Source organism: Ascaphus truei, chromosome 4 (genome assembly GCF_040206685.1).
Source record: "Ascaphus truei isolate aAscTru1 chromosome 4, aAscTru1.hap1, whole genome shotgun sequence".
Taxonomy (NCBI): domain Eukaryota; kingdom Metazoa; phylum Chordata; class Amphibia; order Anura; family Ascaphidae; genus Ascaphus; species Ascaphus truei.
The window spans coordinates 238,360,581-238,385,839 of record NC_134486.1 but is presented as its reverse complement, the minus strand read 5'-3'; the positions used below and the strand labels follow the sequence as shown (position 1 = coordinate 238,385,839).

The 25,259-nt window shown below is 42.9% G+C and overlaps 1 protein-coding gene across 2 annotated transcripts in view; it reads left to right on the top strand.

The window, feature by feature from the left end:
- Nucleotides 1–25,259, top strand: part of CNST (consortin, connexin sorting protein) — a 117,727-nt gene that overhangs the window by 54,741 nt on the left and 37,727 nt on the right. For both annotated transcript variants that reach the window (XM_075597071.1, XM_075597072.1), the window contains 5 exons: nt 5,594–5,624; nt 7,216–7,302; nt 10,146–10,260; nt 11,922–11,943; nt 13,183–13,279. In XM_075597071.1, the coding sequence (XP_075453186.1) occupies nt 5,594–5,624; nt 7,216–7,302; nt 10,146–10,260; nt 11,922–11,943; nt 13,183–13,279 (352 nt within the window). The remainder of the gene's footprint in view (nt 1–5,593; nt 5,625–7,215; nt 7,303–10,145; nt 10,261–11,921; nt 11,944–13,182; nt 13,280–25,259) is intronic.

Below are 25,259 nucleotides of genomic sequence, written 5' to 3'. Positions count from 1 at the left end.
TGTAGAAAAGCAGATGTAGATTAGGAATAGCAAAAGACAGTATGTTATGGTTTGTTAAAATCGTCATGTTTTCTTCTCAAATAAAATGTCACACTAAAAGGCGACTTCAAAAAGGCAGATATGATACAGGATATGGGATTGCCAAAAGGTGAAGTCATTCAGGTCTAATAGTCCTAGATATCATAAGGAAAATAAGGGAGTTGGATTTCTCTGCAAATCCGTAAGCAGCTCATCTGGAGGTCTACAATACTTTGGAGGGGCGGTTGCTTTAGAGCAGGGGAGCGCAATATTTTTTTCCCCTGCGCCCCCTGCCGGCTGTCCCCCTCCGTGCGCCCCCCTCGGCTCCGGCATTCTGGGCGACATGACGTCCCATGACTACAAATTACGCTGCATTGCCATGGCGACACCAGAAGCCGGCTAAGCCAAGGTATGTGCAGTTTACAGAGGCCTTCGCCGCTCCCCCGGCACTTAATTGAAGCGCCTTCGCGAAGCGCACGGGGCCTCTGTGACACCGCGCCCCTCAGTTTGCCCACCCCTGCTCTAGAGTCCCAAAAATTGTTGGATAGTTTTTCATGCTACCAGAAATGTGATCTTATATTGCTGGATCATAGGGATTGAACCTCCATTCAAACACTGGCAAGACTAAATGTGTTTTATATGGAAGATGGGTTGGCTCAATTCTCCAGGATTAAGAAACGGGGGGTAAATTCCTTAAAAGCTGGGACTCCTACATTAATACGCTTTTCCACAGAGGCACAAAGATTTACATCTAAAAAAGTTGATTACAAGTTAAATGTCTGCACCTCTGCTTCTCGATAAGTAGGTGATCGTGCCATGTTTCATGTTGGTGTTCTTTGTATTATTTTATTTTATTGGTTTAGATTTGGATCTAACATGTGCAACATTCTCAATATGAATAAGATTACGTTGTCCTCGTGGGGATTTCTGAAGGATCAGATAGTAAAAACATTCTCTGTGGAAAATGTATATTAAAAGTCTAATATCTAAACTTCTGTAATACTACACTTGGTGGAAGATGATTGATCCTGAGGCTATGGAAGGAAACAATTGCTGCTGTACACAGCATGTGGTATGTCACACACCCCATGCTGTATGCTGCCGCATTTTTTCTTTCTTTTCTCTATCCAGTGGTAGAAATACGAGAGTATCGTATTGGTACGACAAGGGTGCGCAAACTGGGAGGGGGGAGGGGGCGCGGCGCTTACAGAGGGCCATGCTCTTCCCCAAATGCCGCTGTAAGTTTCCTTTCCTTGGCTTCGGGCGAAGTGTCGCCATGACAACGCTGCGTGAAATTATGCTGCGGGGTCACGTGACATCGCTTTGCCGCTGCGTCATTTGACGCCGAAATCAAGTTTTATAAGGGAGTGGGGGGGGGGGGGAGAGTAGGCGGGGGGGGGGGCGCAGACTGAAAAGTTTGCGCCCCCCTGGTGTAGGATACACTGAATGGATTTACCACGACATGGTTGTAGGCTTTAAATATTTTGGCCAAATTATTGAACTAAATGACCTATATTTATGAGGAAATAATATAGACAAAACATATTAATGTACTAAATGATTTGTCACTGTGGATGTCACATTGAGGCCCCTTTTTGTCTCGTAGTTTTCATGTAAACTTACCGAGTCCTGCAGAAATGTGGTTGTGTGTATCGGCTTACGATATAAAGGTAGTTCAAGCAAAAATATGTATTAGAACCAGCCTAATGAAATGACAAACTTGCCAGCAGTTACAGTAACCAGACATAGACTGAGCACTTTGAGAGGCTTCTGTTTCTTCAAAATATAGATACCAACCAACTGGCAACATCAATATTTTCAATGAGCTGAAACACCAATTCTTTAACCATCCTAAAACACCCAAATAATACAAACATAGAGTGCTACATCATTAAAGAAAAGTCATTGTAGACAACAGATGACAATTTGTTGTAAATTTATACATACAACTATTGTAACGTGAAAGCCGTGGAGCAGCTAGTTGTGTTATATTATGGGTAGGTTACCCGATAACCAAGTGCACCTTGTTGAAATGTAGTGCGCTGGTCCATTGAAGTGAAGCAGTTCATCATTTTATATGATTCAATTCATTTAGCTCATATGTACTGAGCGGCTCTGTCATAAGACACCTTGTAGCCCATTTACTTGATTGGACCACAAGGTGTCTTCTGCACCAGAAGGTGCTTTATGGCATAGCACCGTTTAGTAAATATGGACTAGCTCGGGTACAATTATATTTAATTCACTCAGGGAAAAAACCTTCAGAATATGGAGCACCTTGCAAGAAAAGCATTGTATTATTTCGACTTAGTATTGCAAGCAGATTCTCTCTTTTTTTCTCTCTTTTTTTCTCTCTCTTTTCTCTCTCTCTTTTCTCTCTCTTTTCTCTCTCTCTTTTCTCTCTCTCTCTCTCTTTCTCTCTCTTTTTTCTCTCTCTCTCTCTCTCTCTCTCTCTCTCTCTCTCTCTCTTTTTCTCTCTCTCTTTTTCTCTCTCTCTCTTTTTCTCGTTCTCTTTTTTTTTTCTCTCTCTCTCTGTGTGTTTCTTTGTCATCAAAAAATTAAAGATAAGACTGCACAGAGCAGAAAAGGCTTTCTGCGGAATGGGACTTTAATATTGGGCCTTCTCTAAAAGAAAGTTTGCTTCATTGAGTAGGATAGGTGAAAGTCTTGATGAAACATCCTGAACTTTAAAGCCGCAATCCACCCTACTCCTATTGTTTTTTTGTTAAACGATGGGAACCGAGGCGTTCTTCAGAGCTGAGTGGCAGTATATTCACCTCTGGGGAGCCACGGTTCCCGAGATACTCACCGATGAAGTTTACCCGGTTTAAATCTCGCTCCAGAATGGACCAAAATGGCTGCCTACTTTTGGGCCAATTGGAAGCAGCAACACCATCTGTTGCAGCTTCTCATTGGTCTGCCATTTAAATCCCCTTTAAAAACCAAGAAGTAATACAGGTAACAATAGCGTGGTTCAGTGCCGGAGGCAAATTCATGTACACGTACAAGTGTGAGGACAGAGCTCAGAAAGCATCCCACCGTATTTTATATGCATTTTTAATTCTGGTTGCGAGCACATTGTCTGTTTTTGTCTTTTGTCACTGCCTCTCTTTTACTTGCCACGTGAAGAATACACCCATTAACCCTTTGGGTGCCCTGGGACGTAACTACTACGTATGTCATGGGTTTTGGCAGCCTGAGTGCCCAATGACATAGTAACTGCGTCCAAACAAACATGCTCATTGTCTTAGGGGAGATGGCGCCCTGCGCTCATATGGACAGAATGGCGGACAGAAGGGGGGAGGATTACTCTTCTACCATTCTGTCATCAGTGACGGTGATCACGTGACCGCTATGGAGGGCAGTCACATGATCCTTGAGGGCCAGAGTGACTCACTCCAGCACTCAAAGGGTTAAAGGTTATTTTAAAAATGGCTGCAAGTACTTTAAACCTCCTCATTTAAAGCCTCCAATCCACACGCACACACAAAAGCACAAATACAAGTTTGTTTTGACTTATGGCTCCATTTTCTGCTTGCATCAAATGAGTTACATGTGACACAAAGTGTTAGCCGGAGACGTTTACACCACTTCAGACTTGGCAGATTTTTTTTTTTGTTGCACAAATACAAGATAAAGTGACACAAAGTTTGATCCATCTCATTACAATTCGTGCGCAATGTACCTCCTCCCTAACTGCTTATTACACTCCCCAAACCATACGCCGATGCAGTAGAGCAGAGACCTTAACATTGACACACAGAAAAGGAAGAGGAAAATAACGCATCTCGTGTACATTTTTATATAAAATTTACCCTGATCATTCACTGTATCCAAATATGAGCTTAAAGCAGCAGTCCACGCTGCTCACACACGTTATGTATTTAACTTCTGTTGACCGGGGTGATGCGAGGTTCCCTAACATCTGAAGAGCTGCCCAGTGACTGTCTTGTCCATCTTACCCAGTGGATACAAAATGGCAACGTGTTAAGGCTCGCTCCCGTGGCCAATACTGTATAAAGTTGTATCGGCAGTGAGAGGGGATGTTGCCACCATCTATTCAAGACAAAATGGCCATGATGCAATTATTTTAACCGGGGCAAATATCTCATGAGCCTAGAGGCCCCCGAGGTCAGGGGACCACGAGTCAGGTCTGAGGGATACCCTTGGTTCAGAGGTTGTTGCTGTTTAAAAAATAGTCTCTCAACGGGCCTTTAAGCTGACAGCCTTGTTTTTTTAGTCTCTCTTCCTTTCTCTCTTCAGGTCTGAGTAATTGCACAGTGGTGAACTGCCGCTGCACAAAACTGATGAAATAGTTGTTTGTTATTTCTATTGTCATTGTTTTTTAGTTGAAAGAAAAACAGTTGCAACAACTGAGCCTAAAAAAAAAACCAAAAGGTGCACAGCAACATAGTCTTATCTCATTTACTGAGAGATGCAAAGTCCTGCAAAGCACACATCTCATGTGTGAGCACTGGGTGTATCGAGCATTGTGGTGAACAAGAGTAGTGATCCCGGCGGAACAGTCACAGGGAGAGGAGAACCCGGCTAAGTTTTACATAAGAAAAAACAGACTCGGGGAATTTGCCGAGTTGCCTTTTGTGTGTGTGGTTTTACAGTGGTTCCGCACAGTCCTTTTTTTATACCATCTCCCACAATGATCAAAAAAATCCAATGTGTGATATTTGAGAGAGAGGAAAAAACTATACTAAAAACTATAGTGACTGTTATTTATTTTTTACTTTAGCAGCTTTTCCACATTTTTATCATTGCATAATATCATTTTTGTGTTTTAAAAGCCTTGTTTCGCTGGAAGTAGATGTAACATTTTTGCTGACAATGGTACCTGCAAAACTTTGATTTTCAATGGCAAAGGTGTAACCCTACATAACAAGATATAGTAGGGAATTAATACAAAGGAAAGTACTATTATGTTTAATTTGTGTAGCTTTTCAGGCATTGTTCCAAAAGTGTAGCTGCACAATAATCCACAATTTACAGTATGCATTGCTTTTGATAGGGGTCATGTGTAGGGGGGATGGTTACATAAAGCAGAGTAAAAAATGTGAACCAACTTCGCAATGAACGGTGGTGATGATAAAGAAGGAAAGGAAAAGCAATTTGTAAATACAGTATATGTAAAACGTGCTTATGGAACAGTGGTAAATGAAAGGATTTGTTCTATTTAATGCATTACTAGTTTTCTCATAAACGACCAGTGAATATAGTCGTGTAACGATCAGAAAGTACATTTGAAACCAACCCTTCCAAATCCCAACCATAAACTCCTTCACTGTTTGCCAGCACACAATTATTCAAAGTTACGCTGTGTGTGATGATTGCCCAGGCCAACTGAAATCAGCCATACAAAGCAGACTCTGGAGGTTAATAATGACTTTTAATTGCTGGTATTGGCATTGAACGGTTTGTTCTGCATGGGCTTTGGCCATGGCTGCCTGAGACTTTGGACAGAGCAGACCTTGAAATGCACATGAAGAACAAAGGGCTGATTTGTTTAGTCAATGTGGGTAAAGGTAAAAGCTAACGACCTGCTCTCGTTTGTTTCTTTTCATAGATTGCGGAGACCTATTTTCAGGAGGAAGACTGTATCCTTGCACATCTGAGGTCTGCAGTCACATACTTTATGGAGCGCATTTCTACAGGATTATAGTTTACACCATATTTACATGGAGAAATATCAAAACACAGACGAACTGGAATAGAGACCTTCGCAGTGTTGTTGATACCACGTTAAAGTGCATGACCGCAGCACATTGTGTCGTTTCCAAGTTGTGGCACAGCGCTCAGATTCAAAATGGGGGCAAACATGCCCTCTTCAGTTTTGCAGACCAAATATGAGGGGGAGAAGGAGTAGGTAGTGTGATGCCTTTTATTAGACCAACAGATAGTTGATGCATTTCGAACCTCTGGGATTCTCATTGTTATTTTACTACATGGAAGAAAGGAGCAGAATGGCTGCCCACCGTTGTTTGCTTGTGCAATGCTCTGTGATCATTAGATGATGGTAGTCATTGTAATGTAAGATTGCATACAGTACAACTCTGCAGCAGGAGATCCAAAAGAGACCAATCTCACTGCAGCAATAGCAGTGGTTAGTGACTGTGGTGTTTATATAGCTGCACTGTCCTCTGTTCAACATGCTTGGAAGCCGCTTCCCAGTGCTGGAGAAATGGGAAATTGCACTAAAGTCTTCTCCAGCACAGTGATCCCTGCTTCAGTGCATATTGAATAAGGGCCAGGGCGGAACCACATTTCATTTCAAAGCATATACAGTGCGCTGCCCCATTACAATGAACATGTACTTTTCAAAATGATAGCTGGAAAACTAGAACTGGAGCAGGGTTCCCATTCATTTCAAAGTTGGCACCCACGTATAACATGCAGAAACCTTAAGAAAACTTTCTCTCTGTACTAAGAGTTTCTTGTACATGGATATGGTGTTGTCAAGTGCAAAAAAAAAAGTTACATGCTGTAAACACATTTCAGTGGATTATTTTAATTTAATAACACTCCTAATAAATTAATGAAAGTTAATAAACTAATACCTGGGTAAGAGATATATTTATATCCTCAAGTGGCAATATACCTGGTTGCTCATTTGCATGTCTTAGACAGGTCTGCAACCCTGCCTTTCACCATTATCACCCAGCAGACAGTGCTTCCACTGCAGCAAGGCATTCTGGGAAATGACATGCAAATGAGCACTCAGTACCACCATATGCTTCCAAACTATATGACATGGTCCCCTGTAAGCTCATGCTTGCTGCATTATACAGTTTTTGTGCACAGCCTGGGTTAAGATGCATAGCCAGCAAACCCACCCACAGACAGCCGTTTTGACCTTAATGGGTCTCATCAATGTGGGGTTGGTTATACTGGCTTTGCAAAATGAAGCAGGGTTAGGTTTCACCACACTTAGTTATGGTGGGTAAAAAAAGTGACAACCCCCCCCTTCCCCCCACAGTAAAGCACATAGCAAATGGAAATATATATATTTATTATTAATATATATTTATTTATTTTTTCCATGTGAATCTCAACACTATTCAAGTCAGTGATGGTATAACCAGTTAAACCTCAGCTTCATGTTGGCTCATTAGGTGTGCAGGGCGTACCTACTTCTTGTTGAGAAACAGGCCGGCAGTATAGCCAAGTACTCCTTAACTGCTCAATCAGATGAGAAGGCAATGCAGTTCATTCAGCTGGAACGGATATATCACGAGCAGTTGCTTGCAAATCTGTCTGCTATTCAGGAGCAGTGGGGTGAGTAGATGCATGTTGCGGTACATTTTGTTCCGTGTAAGTTCTGTCCAGATATTAGACATTTCCACCTGTGGCGATTTTTTTTTTTTTTTTTTGGAACCACATGGACATTCTTCATTAGATGTTCTTCAGAAAGGAATTCCATGGTATTGCATGTACATGTTCTTTTTAAATAATCAACACTTCCCAACAAATGTATTTTTCATCAGGATGAATGTAGCCACCAGTGATCCATGTTTTACCATTTACAATTCACAATCGGCAATTAAACATATATATTATGTGGATTAAATAAGAAGGGATATCGCTTTCAGTTTGTAATCCCTACAACATAAAAGTAATTATATGGTTTACAAAACTCATGTATAAAACAGTAATGTTGGCCCAGTAAAACTTCTCGCATCCACTGCTTTTCAGATGCCAATACAAACACTACTGTTGTAAAATGAATAATTTGTCATTGTGGTAATAAATCTAGGAATTTCAGACTCCTAAATAGGAATTGTTAGGAATGCTAACTCCCTAGTTACTATTTCCTAAACCAAATCCGTTTCCCTTTGTTCCGAACCTTTGTACCTAGCTATGTCATCTCTTTTCTACTGGTGTCTAAGCAGTGACCCATGTTTACACTGTAAGATCTCCACCGCCAACACTGCGTGATGCTCCCAGCCCGTTACTCTCAAAGCTCTGTATTTGGGTTACAAAAGCTCAACATGCCTATTCTAACTTCTGTTTCAAGTGTTTAATCTCTGCTGAGTACATTACAAGCTCCCTAAACACATCATCATCTTAAGTAAATACAGACCTCCACTTCAGGTGGCATCGCAATACTTTTACAGTCAGTTTGAGAACCAAGACAATTACATACAATTATTTTGTTACACGAGACAGACAGGAAAAGCCAGAATTATTATTATTATTATGCACCAACATATTCCGTAGTGCTGTGCAATAGGGTTGGGGGAAGGAAACAATAAAATGACAAACATTAACATACATTGTTACAGTAGGTAAGGAGATCCCTGCCTCAAGGAGCTTACAATCTGTTAGGCAGGGGAAGTGGAAACAAAGTATAAAGGGGTACATTACATGAACAGAGGTTATACATTCAGTTTACAGAGATTTCATGGATAGTTAATAAATGATTGTGGTATTTGTAAGAGACTTTGGCTGCCGCCTTTTGGGGTCACTCGTGTAGTCTCATATCAAAGATGTCCTGAGGTGAAGTAAACGCGGAGACTCAGTGGCGGTTTCCCCATTAGACCCGCGACACGTCGCCACAGGGCAGTTTGCCGCTGGACAAGCCAGGTCTGCCGCGCCCGACCACTCCGACAAGCCAGGTCTGATAAGTGCACGTTTAAATGTCCCGCATGAGACATTTAAAGATGGCACGTCGGAGTGGCAGGCCTGGGCAGTGTAGAGGTCCCGCATGAGACATTTAAAGATGGCACGTCGGAGTGGCAGGCCTGGGCAGGGTACCGGTCCAGCATGAGACATTTAAAGATGGCACGTCGGAGTGGCAGGCCTGGGCAGTGTAGCGGTCCCGCATGAGACATTTAAAGATGGCACGTCGGAGTGGCAGGCCTGGGCAGTGTAGCGGTCCCGCGTGGGACATTTAAAGATGGCACGTCGGAGTGGCAGGCCTGGGCAGTGTAGCGGTCCCGCATGAGACATTTAAAGATGGCACGTCGGAGTGGCACGCCTGGGCAGTGTAGTGGTCCCGCGTAGGACATTTAAAGATGGCACGTCGGAGTGGCAGGCCTGGCAGTGTAGCGGTCCCACGCGGGACATTTAAACCTGCATTTATCAGACCTGACTTGTGGGTGCAGTGGTCAGGTGCGGACATCGCGGCGAAATGTCTCGGCGGCATTTTGGTCGCGGCCAAACGTTCTATAACATATACAGAGGCCCTGCGCTCTTCCCCACTGATTGCCCAGAGAAAGTATGGGTCCTTTAAAGTTCTTGCCTCCTTCGTGTCGCCCTGATCCTTCATGCTTCTACGTCACATGGTGACGCGTTGTCATGGAAACGCAGCGTCATTTGACGCCTCTGACACTGAAGGAGGGAAGCGCGAATGAGGAGGTGGCCCCAAGGTAAGTGCCTATGGGTGGCGAATTCTTACATCCGCCACTGCGTAGACTAGAAGATTTTAGAGGTCGAATAATTGTATTGGTTTTTGTTTGGAATCTCCTAAATATTTATACTACAAATGAAATTATTTTAGTCTTTTCTGTTACTGATTTTTACATATTCGTGCAAATCAGATCCAGCAGTGGGCAAGAGAGACCCTCTTTGTTTTTTTTGTTTTTGTTTTTTTTTGTTTTTGTTTTTTTTTTTCCAATTAAGCAAAAAGTTACTTCATGTTGATTTTCTGATGAATGCGTTTGCCTGATTAAAACTGCGGTCTATGAAAAAATAGTGAATAAGTGTATTCCAAAGAGCGCCAGTGTAACATACTGTAGCAATATATGTGACTGATTTTAACATGCCAGCGTAACTCGTACATCGAATACTTGTTGAAGCATTGATGGTGTTCAGAAATCTTGTTTATACAGTAATCACATTTTTACAAATATATCTATATAAATACGTTGGTTAGAGGTAAGAACACTCATTTGGGGTGGGGGAACCTGGTGTCAACACCGCGTGAGCTTGGTAAGTCACATTATCTCCCTGTACCTCCGGCACCAAACTTCTACCCTCTTTGGGACAGGGACTTCTTGTGCTTGCAAGAATGCAGTGCTGTGTGCATGGTCAACTTATATGGGGACAATCCTATTATTGTTGTATTTGTGAGAAATGTGTTCAAATGTTTCGTTGAAATCATTTTTGTTTTAATGTAGAAACAAAACGGAAGACGTCTGGATCTACTCCATTGACGTCAACTAAAAATTCTGAAAAAGGCCTCAGCAGCAATGAACTGGAAATACTTTCCAACCTGTGTGGATCTCATCAAGAGTAAGTGTTATAATGTTGCAAAAGCAAATCCTTCCCCTAAGCTTAATAGAGTGCTTATAATGATGTGTGTGCGTGTCATCTCATTTAATTGGGTCGCAAAAAAAATGATCAGTGGGCATATGCAGTGGATATTTGTAAAGTAAGTGATCAGAGCAGAAACATGAGATAAATACATATAGTCATGTTTGTTATTTGGTTACAATGTGGATACATAATACTTTTGACTTCACTCGTTTTAAATAGGGAGTCAAAGCTGGTGGTAGTCTCAGGAAATTTGTTGTAATTTATTAAAACAAAGTTTATATTAATCATTCAGTCTGTGTATAATCTGCACACATGGATATAGAAATGTTTGTGGGTAAATGCATTTCTTTCTGTGTCCGACTAATGAGAAAGCTGCAATTCAATATTAGTAATGTGTCTTTCCTTCTTAATTAAAAGAGCCATGTTAAACAGCTGTGACTGTCTGTCATATACTTTTTAAGTTATGCAAGTGCTTGAGCAGAGTAAAACTGTAATAGTGATATTAAAGCTAGCTAAAAATATAGGAAACACACCCGGAGTCTTTCTGTAAGTAAGCTTACTTTGTATTTAAAGCATCAGAGCAGGTATATGCAGAAACGTGACATTTCTGGACAGACGCGTCCTTATATGGTCTGAGAAAAGGACGTGTCTGTCCTGAAATGTGTCATTTCTGCATATACCTGCTCTGATGCTTTAAATACAAAGTAAGTTTACTTACAGAAAGACTCCTGTGTGCTTCTTCCACCACTTAATTTCTTCATGTCCACTTGGATCCAGCTTTGAGATGCCGGGATCAGCGGAGGGTGAGCACCAGGGAGGGAGCCCTAATTATCTTTTCCTTAAACGATGTGCCACTCCTCCAACCCCCTTCATTGTTTCCATGTATGGTATGGTTGGTTACCTTTTATGCCTGCCTATCTGTTTCCACAAGTGACATTAAAAAGCTCTGGCTGAAAAGGAGTTGTGTTGATGTGGGCACTGCCGTACTGTATGTTAAAGTTAATGGTTCCTGTGTGAGTAGACATGCAAAGAATGTAAAAGATTATAAGAAACTTAGGTTGTAGGAAAATATGTATTTCCCTGTTCCTTGTGGTGCCAGTTAGCTATTCGCACGAAAATACACTCTTGTCCTTAGACGGCCAATCATTTAGCATACACTTTCAAATACTTCTGGCTGAAGTCTTTGTTGGGTAAGTGTCCTGTGGCCATTGCGAGTGTACTAGCAGTAAGGACTTCAGTATGAGCGATTACTTTAACTTGTGTCTGCTCACTGCCCAGGGTGGACTGAAACTGTTTCCTTTACATCTGCAATGAAAGCAACCATTTGGACATGTGCCGCATGTCCTCTCCAAGTTGCATTTGCATTTTACTGGCCACTCTCCTGCTAATAATTGGCCTTTTCAATGGAAGCATATGGTACAGCTATCCCCTTTAAACTACCCTAAACCAGTGATAGTGTTTCAGTATTGGACAAGCTCCATGCTAATATTAGAGTACAGAGTGGGTTTGTCACATGCGTGCCAGTCTATGCAGGGTTTGTTTGAAGTATAGACGTTAAAATTGTTTTTCATTCTCTTCTCTCTTTTTCATATCAATTTTTCTTTTTATTATTGCTCCCATCCACTTTTGCTCTGAAGCCCGAAAATATGTAAGCAGAAGGTAAGCTTTTTTTTGTTTGCATTGTATGTAATGTGTGTTTGGCGTGCGGTGTGAGGTGCTGGACCTCCAGCTATATAAAAGGACTACAAAGGCTAGTAAAACAAATATAATGATAAGCAAAAGGTTCACGAGAGGAGACTTTACAGGAGAAGGGAATAAAACCAGGCTTTTTAATGATCCACCCAAACATGTGGTTAGATGAATAAAGAAGCATACATTATGATAGAGCTCAAATAGAATAAAACAAAGGTAATCTGAAAATGCCTTTTTCTCCGAGAAGTATTCCTATTTGTGAATTTCAATCCACAGAAATAGTAGTTGACAACCTTCCAAAGCTAAGTTAGGGTGCACTTCTACTGTGGGTGTATATGTATATGTATTTGTGTATATATACATTGTACTGTATATAGCAAATGGAAATATTACTGTATGCTCATTTTCATGTCTTAGACAGGTCTGCAACCCCGCCTTTCACCATTACCACACAGCACTGGGTGATAATGGTGAAAGGTGGGGTTGCAGACCTGTCACATGCAGATGAGCATACAGTGATATTTCCATTTGCTATATGCTTTGCAGTGGAGGGTTTTTGTCACTTTTTTTTTTTACCCACCATAACCTGTGTGTGTGTGTGTGTGTGTGTGTGTGTGTGTGTGTGTGTGTGTGTGTGTGTGTGTGTGTGTGTGTGTGTGTGTGTGTGTGTGTGTGTGTGTGTGTGTGTGTGTGTGTGTGATGAAGACTTACATATGTTGTAATATAAATTAATTTGTTGTATTGTGATTTTGCGCTTAAAAATATGGTGCCTAGTATTGTAATGTTTACATCACACTTTTTTATTTTTTTCTTTAATAGTTTTATTTTCTTCCAAAGTGTGGTGAAGTTTCTTTTAAACTGTTGTAGCAAAACAAACAGAAAGCTTTGTTAAAATAGTCTTTAATGGATTCACTTGTATTGATTAAACACTGTAGGTTATGAATAAAGACAGCTGTAAAACAGCCAGGCTGGTAATGTGAGAGATGGTCTAATGTCGAAACGTCTTCAGTTTTCAAACTGTAGGCGTCTATCATGGTTCATTTTCAGAATAGTGTTTTGGGGTTTTTTTGTTTTTTTTTTAAGATTGGTGGTTTACTAAATAGTTTTTTTTTTGGGTGAACAACAGTTTTGTGGTATCATTTAAAAGCTGATCTGAAACCATTTGATAATATGCAGCGTGAATAATCGCTCTTTACTTTGCTTTAGTTATCTGCTTCGGAAACGTCTTTGAGAATCGGCCGTCTCTCTCAGTTAATGGGATCGAATGAGATCCATGATGTAGGTGATCCTGCTGACAATCCAGGTACTTTGTCCTAATTCTTTTAACTTTCAGGTACACGCTTGTTTATTTGGAGGAAGAAATGGACTAGTGGGGCATCACTTAAAGTATATATATATGTGTGTGTGTATATGTGTGTGTTTATTTATTTATTTGAAGTAGGGGGTCATTGAAGCTGAATTGTGTTAATTGCAGCTCCGGGGACCCACTTCTTATAATAATAATAATAATTGTTCTTGTTTAGCACTGCTAGTGCTATACAGAGACATTTTGCAGACACAGTCCTGGCCCACTGAGCTTACAATCTATGTTTTTTGTGCCTGAGGCACAGGGAGATAAAGTGACTTGCCCACGGTCACAAGGAGCCGACACCAGGAATTTAACCTGGTTCCCCTGCTTCAAACTCTCAGTGCCAGTCAGTGTCTTTACTCACTGAGCCACTCCTTCTCCCTTCTTCCATAGATACTTACCACTGTAGGGGGTGCCTGTAGCAGCTCCGGCTGGTCTATTTGGGGTTATCAAAATGGCGGGTCCCCGGAGCTGAAATTAACACGTTTCAACTCCTGAAGACTCCCTGCTTCAATTCTATTAAATACATAAATGTTTTGCTACTTTAAGGCTTATTGTGGCTGGAAAGCTGTATGGGAAACACTGTGAGCAGTATAAATGTATAGACATAAAGTATTGATGTATTGTTTCTTCTTGGCTATCATGCAGGTATTTAGATTAGGTAGAATTGATGTGTCAGAGTCAGATAATATGGTTAATGAAGTCGCCTTGCTTCAATCTGTGGATAGATGTGCAAACTATTCACACACGTTGGCGAATTGCAAATGTCACCCTTTTTGGTCCAGAGAAAAAGCTTGCTTTGATCCCAAGGTTTGCAACAAGTTCGTTTTAACACTGAGTCAGTGGGCATTTGCATGTTCAATTCATTTCAATTGCTTTCGAAATTCAATCTATCTACTGAAGAAAAAATGTTCATTTGCGTGGTTGCTATTTCGCCAATTTTTTTTTTTTTTTTAACGAGAAATGGCGAATTTTGAACAATTTGGCATGTTTTGCTAGAAATATTTTGCACCTGATCGAAATGTTCTAGGGTTTTTCAAATGGTTTGGAAAGTTTTTGTTATTGAAGCCGCGGGGAAGCGAATCTCGGCAGGTTCGCGCAGGGAGAGGATGATAACCGCTGATGCAGTGTTAGTGCAGATTGGTTAAAGCAAACGTTTGTTAGGGAGAGACTACCCCCAAGTAAAGAAGAGTCGTAGAAGTGTGGGGTGGCTTTTTAATTTCAAGCCAATAATACCCCTACAGATTAAGCTTTCTGTACATACTCTGTATCTTGAATCTAAGCAATGGAATATAAGAAAATGGGAGGCCCAAAAACAGTGGCCTATTGTGACGGTGAAGAGGTAGCCAGGCTCACTAATAAAGGTTAAGCCGGTTTGGTTACCTCTGATCCATGTTTTGGGTTCAGGAGTGTCAGCTCTTGGACCCAACTATTGTAAAAGCATTACCTGTAATTATGCGACAAAGAATTTCTGTGTTTTTACCTTTTCCCGGAATGCCAGCAAGCAGGGATTGCTGTGTGGTATGAGTTACAGGGGGGGGGGGGGGGGGGAGGTTTACGGATGTTGTCAGGTTGTGTCTATTTAGTTAGGGCCCAGAGATGCTGGTTCCCCTAAAAATGTACCTAGGAATCAGGTAGGATGCATGTAGACACATTCTCTCGGTAATATCTCCCCTTGAAAACCCTTGCACGACTCACCACTAGGGGTCCCTGCTTCAGCACAGCCCAGAAAGGTAAATGGGGCATAGGGATGTGTGTTTTCCCTGAAACAGTAAAGGGGTCCCTAGGTCAATGGGGATACCCAGTAAATGCCCAGGTCACCCAGAACCGGTATAGTGGTTCTGGGGGTACTCCAATCATCTACAAGGTTGTGAGGGGACTTTTAAAAGTCCAGTCCTAAGTTTATGGTATAGAGTGTGGGGATTATGGCTAGTAAGAAATAACGCGCAGCTTCTTATTCTATTTCCCATAACCAAAAGACTTAGGATATTTTTAAAGTGTATATTTTAATGGACAGTGTGTTTTAAAACCTATCTGTTTGTGCACAGAAATGAGCTGGGACTTTCAGAACTAATGCTCTGAAAGGCCACTGGGCTACCAAGTGGTGCCAGGAGGTCTGGCAGGAAATCTGGAGATGAAAGCCACAGAGGATAACCAAGGTGTATAGACCATTTGGACAGGAGGGAAAGATTCAAGTATCCACGTCCTGAGATCAATGGACGTCCTTTGCATTTCCATTGATACTACCAGACTGGCTGGAGCCTGTCACCGGGAGTGGCATTGAGGGAACCAGGGCCAGAGGGGCCTAATTGCCCATGCGCCTTGGTTTATTCAGATTTCCAGGTAACCCTGTTGTCTACCAGCTTGTCCGATTGGCTGCAGAAAAAATTCTCACGTTTTGGATTGGGCTATAGTAGTTTTTGAATGAAAGTCAGAGGTATTATAACCCCTTACACCCATGAGATAGTGTGTTCTCCAAGGTCCCTCATAGTTCTCCAATCCTCTAAGATTCTCAGCTTCTAAGTCTCCAGCAAGAAAAGGTCTGCTTCAGCAAAAGCTGCCTGGAATATTTTCTGTCCTGTTTTTTCAACTGTTATCAGGGATAGGATTCCCTGCATCTAGGAGAGTCTAGGTTGTTACCCCAATTCCCAAGTAAGTGTGTCTTTTTGCTGTAGTTTGTGTTACCTTGTGTGTTTGTCTTTTACTGTCAATACATTTGCAATTTATTTCATTAACTTGTTTTGCTCAATTCATGATTTTGGTAAAAAGGTGTAAATGGCCTGGCCTCCTGTGACACCCATTATTTAACAGGATTGTCTCTTCCCACAGTAAAGAACGGTGCCGTTGTCGTAATTCCCGGCATATAATCTGCGGCGGGGTATAATGGGCAGGACTAGGAATTAGTGAAAAAGATTTTTTTTTTCAATTAGACACATAATACGCAGCGAGATATATGCATTTGAAATTCCGCAGAAAATGGGAATAAACCGAGGGCTTTAGCCTTTTTTTAGCATTTAACTTGAATTTAGTCAATTAGCAGATAACTGAAGGCTTGGCATTATTGAAAGAAAGGAAAAAAACTACTTGATGCACAACCGAAAAGAAAAACATACCAGTAATCAGATGTTATACCGGTATTTTTATTCAAAACCGTCAAACTCAGAATCGCCAGAATCTGAGCAAAACATTTGTAAATATTCAGCGTTTAAGAGATCGTGGTCTTCATTTTCAGTTCACCCGCCATCGTTGCTGATATCTTCTGAATCGGCTGCCTCAGAAATTTCCGCTTTTCGGATAGCATTTGTAATCGTTTCGAGTGCTCACGCTTCCCATGCTTCCTTCACCCGACATGTCACTAGGGAAAGGGTTGCTTGGTGCATTTTTTCCCGCTTTGTGTTCGTGTGAACTCGCTCAGACATCCATTTTCCCCCGAATGTTTTCTCACCTTTGCCCTGAAGGATTTGTTTACTCTAACGTCTAATGACTGTAACTGTTTCGTAAATTCTCCTGGAATTATCGATAATTCGGCGGGAACACTTTTTTGCAAGCACTTTTTGACTTCGGTTTGATCATGAGCTTTCATGGAGCCCATTATTAAGAGACTTTTGGGTTGAAAAAACGCTCTTTTGCATGTTCACCACACGGTGTCCAACCGCCTTGTCATAATACTCGCGTTCGAGCCCTTTTCGTTTACTTGAACTATAATCCCTTTGGGAAACTCTTCCTCGGGTATAGATTTCCTTTTAAAAATAATCAGAGGATCCAACTTTTTTCTCCACGTGCAGAGCAAGCCAAAGCAACAGTAAAGTTTGATTTTTTTTTTTTTTTTTATGACCTGTTGTTTTAATGGATATAGTGCTACTTCCACAACAGTACGGCTTGGCGGATAGTGAAAACTAAGTGGCTACTTGTTCATGTTTATATTTTGACCGGGACTATAATTAGATCTCTTGACAGCATCTTTCGTAAATTTCTGAAAAAGCCTCGGCCTTCTTTCCCAGTCGGTGTGAAGACTTTGACCAACGGTTGTTCTTTTGCGCATCCTTAAATTTTTGCAGGGAATGAAACGATAGCACCCCGTGGGCTCGCCTTGAAAAATTTCCAGTCCCATTTCTCAAGTCATTATTTGAGCCTTGACCCGAATCTTCGCAGTGGAAATTGGAAGACCAGCTTCTCATTGAACAGTGATCCATCTAAAGAGGTTTTATTGTGAGATCGGCGAGGCTGGTAGTCCATGGAGATGCGTCGTCGTCGCTTATCTGCGTTTGCAAGCCATTTTTTATTTTTTTTCTCCGAAGACGAACATTTCTTTCATCCACTTTAAATAACTTTCCTGCTTCACGACTCCCGGGCCTCTTCTGCCTTTTTCACAACTTTAAGTTTAAAATCGGCAGCATTACTCGCACGTTTTCGTTTCCCCGACATTTTGTAAACAATGTATTTTATCGACAATAGACCCACATTCACCAGAAATTATGACTTTGGAATCTGCAATTAAGGACACCGCGGGATATCGGCGAAAAGCCACAAAAAGCACCTGGCCATTCAACATTATGGGAGGTGGTAAAAAACTTTGTAAAAAAAAAAAACTTGGCAGATAATACACAGTGCCCTATTTGCTTGTTTAAAAGGAGACATCTAGGCCACTGATTTTATTTAAGCTCCGAGGACCCCCTAAATCCTGGGATACTTGCCTCCAAATGGGGTGCCAATATCACTCTGCTTTTTAAAGCTCCCTCATCACTTGGTCCAATAGGAAACCGCACCGATGACATCACATCTTTCTATTGGCCTGCAGCGGGAGCTTTGAAAAGCAAACATTACGTGATCCCTGCTAGTTGAGGACCCCCTACAGAGGTAAGTGTCTCCGGAAGCAGGGGGTCCCCGGAGCTGAAATTAACTTGGCTCAGAGACCCCGTGCTTCAATCCTATGTAAAAAAGAAAAAAAACTTGGCAAAAATAATCGCCGGCTTGGATTACCACTTTAAAAGACTTCTGCCAAAGGTGCTATGCATAGTGATGCCCTTCTAATACGATATCTAGGGAAGGAACACACATTTTTGTTGCCATTGACCAGACCTACACCTTGTTTTATCCTCCAGTCAGCCACTGTTGTCCCTAACTGCTATGCTGATTCTTATTTAAAGCACCTGTTCCCCCCTTTTTTTTTTTTATTTATTTATAATTAAAAAAAAAAATATGTATGTCACGGGAGACCAGGCATTTACACCTTTTAAACCAGGATCATAACATTGAGCAAAACAAGGAGGTAAAATAAATTGTGATTTATTCCTTGGAAACAGACTTACACACAACGGATTACAATATACAATGGAAAACACACTTATTAGGGGATCTGGGCTAAAAAAAACTGACTTTTCCTAGCTCACATAGTCCATAAAACAAAGTCTTTAGGTTACCGGGGTTTAGCCCGGAAAATCCCTGAACTTCAATTGGCAGGTAGTTCCAGACGCCAGTGCTGTATTTCTTCCGGAGATGCCAAAATCCCTTGACCGGGAGAGAGTACCAAACGTCCTGATACTCTTTTCGGCATGTAGTTCCAGCCGCGACTGCTACGCAGGGCCGCCAACAGAAATCATGGGTCCCAGGGCAAATGAAAGGAGCAAGGTCCCCCCCCCCCCTTTGAACCCATAGCGCACCTACCACGAAAAAATATTTTTTAGCGCGCAACTTTTACTTAACAGTTTTCTTCTTATTGTAATACGGAAAAAACATTACAATGCATTCTGTTTATTTTTCTATTTTCAACAAAAGACAGGTGAATGACTGCCTCGGTGGGTGACTGGGTGGGTGACAGTGAATTGGTGCGTGACTGCCTGGGTGGGTGAGGGTGGGTGGGTGACTGGAGAATTCCTACCAGCCAATCAGAGAGTTGCCAGTCTACTGAAGCCGGGCAAGGATGGATTCAAAATCTGACGGGCATGTGCCAACTTGGCACCTCTGCCGCCTGTGAGTCAGAAGCCACCCGTGGAGATGGGTGTCTCAAGGTCTGGGCTGGGTGAATGGTAGTCCGATGACTTCCATTCATGCCAGGACGAGGGAACTTGTGTCTAACTCCTCCTCCCAAATGGCTTTAGTACCTTGGCAATCTCTGTGGCTTTCAACTGGACCAGGACCCGAACAGACTCGGTGGCGCCAGGCTTGGTAGCCACAGGGTCTCTTGGAACCACGGACTTGGAAATCCCCAGCTCATATACAGTGCATAAACATATACCATTATACACAATGTCAGAAATAAAAATATTTCCCAATTTTGTCTAAGTCCTTCTTTTCTTAGCTTTGACTGAAAAGATGCGCACGTTCAGTTTCAGCGCTCCTAGACCTTCCTATAAGAAAATGTGTAAAAAGTTGAACCAAATAATGTTTAGGTTCAATCTCGGAATTACTTTTCTAAACACACAGGAATTTGGACTTGGACATAAAATCAGCTTGCAACCTTGTCGATGGTTGAAGCACCCCAGAACCTCTATACTTGGTTCTGGTGATTGGGGCATATACTGGGGGACTCCCATTAACCTAGGGACCCCTAACAGTACCCGGGATACACATATCCCTATGCCCTCATTTACCTTCCTGGTCTGTGCTGAAGCAGAGAAACCTGGCGGTGAGTCACGCAACTGCTTTCCAGGGAGGATTTTGCCCGGAGGTCTGTGTCTACATGTACCCGGGAATCTGACCTGATTCCCGGATACATTTTTGGGGTGGCCAGCAACTCTGGACCCCTTCTACCTAGACACAATCCTCACCTCAAAACCCACACTGAAACTCATAACCTGAGAATCTCCACTGGTTTGCACTCCTAGAAAGGTAAAACACACACAAATTCTTTATTACAATACAATGCATGTGCCATGACTAGGTTCAAGAGCTGACACTCTAATCTCCACAATATGGCTCAGAGGTAACCAGCTGGGCATAAGACCTATATTTATGGCCTGGTTACCCCCTCACCGTCACAATATATATTATTCTTACCCTGATGTGTACAAAGGGTTCCCCGGAGCTGAAGCGCAGTATTTTGAACTCCTTGAACCCCCCTGGCTGCATGATTCGATAAAAGTAGCACATTCCTGTCCCCACCAGGCAAATAAAATGGCGATTTAAATCTCCCACATCACGCTCGGCAGTAGGAAGCCGCAACGTCACCCTAGTTTCCTGTTGGTCAGCATCATGCAGGGGGTTGAAAGACCAGGATGTAGCTGCGCTAATTTTATCGGTAAGTATCTTAGGCACCAGGGCCTCCCCGGATCTGAAATGAACATGGTTCTGCTCGGGGATCTCCTGCTTATGTACAGATAATTAAAGGGACAAAGGGGTCTGCTGCTTTAAAAATAAAACCTTCAGTTTATCTGCACAGTGCAAACCGGGAAACATGCATTTATTTATAAAATGTTTTACAAGGATATAATACATTGAGCGTTACTTCTCGTTTTCAAGTATGTCCTGGGCACAGAGGTATGATAGCAATAAATGCAGGGGCTGGCTAGCAAGTTTTAGCCCGGGAGCAAGCCAAACCAACCGGCCCAAGAATCGGACGGCCCACACACCCATACACAGATACACGCGCGCACACACCACACACACACACACCATACAGACATGCATGCCATACACTATACCAGCGGTGCGCAAACTGGGGGGCGCGGCGCAAGATTATTTGGGGGGTGCGCGGGCTGCGTGCGGGGAAACCTGGGGGCGGGCAGAGCTGTGCACGGGCGGCCAGAAGCTCCGTGCTGAGGCTGCTTCTCTGCTCTGTCTTGCAGAGGGGGCTGGGCCTTCCCTGCACACAGACAAGCCCTCTTCCTCCTGTCTGTTACCTGCCTGTTTTCAGCAGCACATGGGGGGACCTGAGCAGGCTTAGTTACTCCCTCAGGTGTGTGCGTGCGTGGTTGAGACACTGTGTGCGTGGTTGAGATTGTGTGTGCGTGGTTGAGATTGTGTGTGCGTGGTTGACTGTGTGTGCGTGGTTGACTGTGTGTGCGTGGTTGAGACTGTGTGTGCGTGGTTGAGACTGTGAGTGTGTGTGTGGTTGAGACTGTGTGTGTGAGTGTGTGTGTGTGGTTGAGACTGTGTGTGTGTGTGTGTGTGTGTGTGTGTGTGTGTGTGGTTGAGACTGTGTGTGTGTGGTTGTGTGTGTGGTTGTGTGTGTGTGTGTGTGTGTGTGTGTGTGTGTGTGTGTGGTTGTGTGTGTGTGTGTGTGTGTGTGTGTGTGTGTGTGTGTGTGTGTGTGTGTGGAGGGGGAGGGGGAGGGGGGTGTTGAGTGTGTGTGTGGTGATTGAATGCGGCGGTGCACAAACTGGGGGGTGCCCCGGGCGAAAGATTTAGGCGGGGCGCGTGCGGCAAAACCTGGGTGCGCAGGCGAAAAAGATGTGAGCGGGTGGGCAGCCGAAGATGTGCGCGAGCAGCTGAACATAATAGTGCAGGTGGCGGCCACGTGATTCGGAGGTACGGGGGAGGAGCACACGTGAGCGCTGTGATGTAAAACGCCCCTCCTTCCGGTGTCTGCCCTGCAATAGCGTTGTGGTCCTGCTCTCCTCCACTGGCAACCTGCTTCGCTGCGATCCTCTGCAAGTGAGAGGGTAGGCTGCCACTTTATCACTCATACTATGAATGTACAGAAATAATGAAAAAAAGTGTAAACACTTCCCCGCTCGTGCTTGCAAAATTATGCAGGACACCCTGCGCTCATGCTTGGAGAGTTAGTGATGTCACCACTTTCAGCGGCAGTGTGGACGCAGCCTAATTTTGCAAGAGCGAGCTGTTGAAGTATGTAAGTATTTAGACTGCGCTTATAGTGCCAGCGACGTCGCCCGAAAACAAATGCATTTCGCCGCCGCGTGCGCTTATAGTAAGCGTGACACGATTTTTTTAAGCCTGCAATATTTGATTTTTTCAGGGTCTGTCGCCTCGTGATAGCCCCTGAACCTATCAATGACCTGGTCGCCCGCGCCACCACAGAGCGAAATACAACTTTCGCGCGCGGTCTTAGACATATTTGTATTTACATTGTATACCATTTAATAAAGGGTTTTTTTTTTCATGTGATTTTGATTACATCAGGCAGGGGGGGCCCGAGAAATTTCATGGATAAAAAGGGGGGCTCGGCATAAAAAGTTTGCTCACCCCTGCACTATACAATGAGAAATCTCCTAACACATACAAAAGCATATCTATGTATCTTTATATATATATATATATATATATATATATATATATATATATATATACGCCCGGGGCGTGCAAATGTATAGGTTTGTCGAACACTGTATATATATATATATATATATCTATATATATCTATATCCAACACAAACAAGACAAAAATAATCTCAGAAATGAGCACTCAAAATATTCACTGAAAATATTACAAACTTTAATGTATTCAAATAGAACATGCTAAAAATATATATATTATATAAAAATATTACTTGTGAGCACATTCACATGCCTTAGGCTGCGTCCCGGGTGAATGGAACCGGGCGGAGACGCGCTGAGGCTGAGGGAAAGCGGGTGCTTTCCCTGGCCTTAGACCGCGCGCCGTCGGGGGGCGTGTACAAGAGAACATATAAACACATTTTACTCTTGCAGAAAAAAAGTTTAGGTTTCAAGATGCATTTGTGTCTAAGACTTAAATTACGTTGGTATTTGAGAAAACATACCAAGTAGTTTTGTACCTGTTATACGAGTTACAAGACTCTACAAATAAATGAATAAATATAGCTATAAATGTAGGATGAGTACGAGCATCTTGCCTAAATAGAAATTAACCAAGGTCGATGCTGCACATGTCTTTTTTTCAACATAATCTACTTTGTTACCATGTTAATAAAAACTGCTGGCAATTGTATAATTGGTAAATTGTGCCCATATTGGGAGTGTCTGTACTCCTAAGGCTAGGTCCCCGCTGCCTGCTGCAGCTCCCGCTGCGGCGTGCGCTGCAGGGACAAGAGCCGCCGCTCAATGGGGCCGGGCCCGCTACCCACCTTGCCCACCATGTTGCGTGACCAGATTTCTCTGAAGACCAGGAAATCTGTGTTCCCAACTAGCGACGGAGCGCTGGCCACGCCCCCGGCGGTTCAGCCAATGACAAGTGAACCTGCCGGATGATCTCATGGCTGTGCCCCCTGCCACGCTTCTGTCATGTTTCAAGTGTCTTTCCCCCTGCAGCTCACCGGGGATCTAAGCTGCACGCGCCGCCAGCCTGGCAGGCGGGCGTGCAGCGCTGTCACCGGGGCCTCAGCCTTCGTTTCTGAGTGTTTACCATTGGGGGCGATGTGTGAATTTAGCAAAATCCTCTACCTGTTTCAAGGTCTGGATTAAAAATGCTCTGCAAATCGTTGGCAATGCTACCCGATTTCATAAACGTTTCCTCGCCTGAAAATGAGCAAGTTGCGCCTTGTTTGCAAACTCAGCGGAAAAGATTGCACATCTCTCTTCATCATAGTCTTAATGCAGAGGTTCAGTGTACCCCTGTCATTTACAATGAAGTTATCACATAGACATTTCCAACGTTTGACAGTCTGTGTTCAAATGCCATGAGCGATCCCTCTGGTATGGTGGCCTATGGATACCTATAAAACCCGAGAGATGTTGCAAAGTATATTTTAAGGTTGACCATTATTATAGACCCCAGACTTTATGAGCCATTGATCTCATGGCGACCAACCATTTCCCATAAGCTTCAGCCGTAAAGGTCAAGGTTATAAAGTCTAAGCGGTAACTCCCTTAAGATTATAAGAGCTTTTACCTAAAACCCTCATGGACATAGAAATCACACAATGAAAGCTGATAGCAGCAGCGTCATGCCGTCCCATCGAGGCATTCTATTTCCGGATAGCAATTCATACTTCGCAACGTGGGTTAGGAAAGGAGATAGATACAATCTTCCTAGAAGTAGAGAACATGACGCGTGGGGTGTTATTTTATTTATCTATCCACTCACTCCAGGGGAGAAGTCACATTTTCCGCAAAGCACCCATAGGGCGTTAATGGCAATAAACTTTGCATAGTAAGTATTTCCGTCTTCTCTGGATACTTACCGGAGAATACACGGCCGGGTCCTCCCCTTCAGGGAAAACAAAATGGATGTATAAACCTCCTGCGTCACGCAGGCCAATTGAAAGCCGCTACGTCATTTGTCGCGGCTTCCTATTGGTCCGCGAGACGCAGGTGATTTAAACCTCCATGAAGTACCAGCAGCACCTTCCCCGCTTAGTATGTTGTGATGCATGGGGTCCCGGAGCTGAAATTAGCGCAGTTCAGCACCGGAGACCCATTCTTTCCACCAGTGTCGTAAAAGAGGAACGTTTAATTTGATATGCTTCTTTATAGTGCCACCTAGAACATGAGGGAATCAATGGGAGGTACATGTTTATTAGATTTTAAAAAGTGTGGCTAACTCCAGTCCTCAAGGGCCACGAAGAGGTCAGGTTTTTTGGATATCCCTGCTTCAGCACAGGTGGTGCAGTCTTCAACTGAGCCACCTGTGCTGAAGCAGGGATATCCTGAAAACCTGAGTTGGACTGGAGTTGGCTACTCCTGTGCTAGCACATTCTGCGTAGTGGTACGTCTTGTGCTTGTAGATAAAGCTTTTTTATGCCAAGGAAACAATAGAGATTAACACAAGGTTGGTAACATTGTTACAGCTCTTCCAGCTTTTTTTCCCCCTTATCTTTTACACACACACACACACACACACACACACACACACACACACACACACTTGGACACTGATACAAGTTGCTGTTTTGGCTGTGTACCAAAATAAATTCAAGTTAGAGTTAAATAATGAATATGGGCTTAAAGTGCAGTCTATCGGCTTTAATTTGAGGGTATTCACATCCAAATTGGAGGAAGGGTTTAGGAATTACAACTCTTTAATATGTAGCCCCCACTTTTTTTCAAATGACAAAGT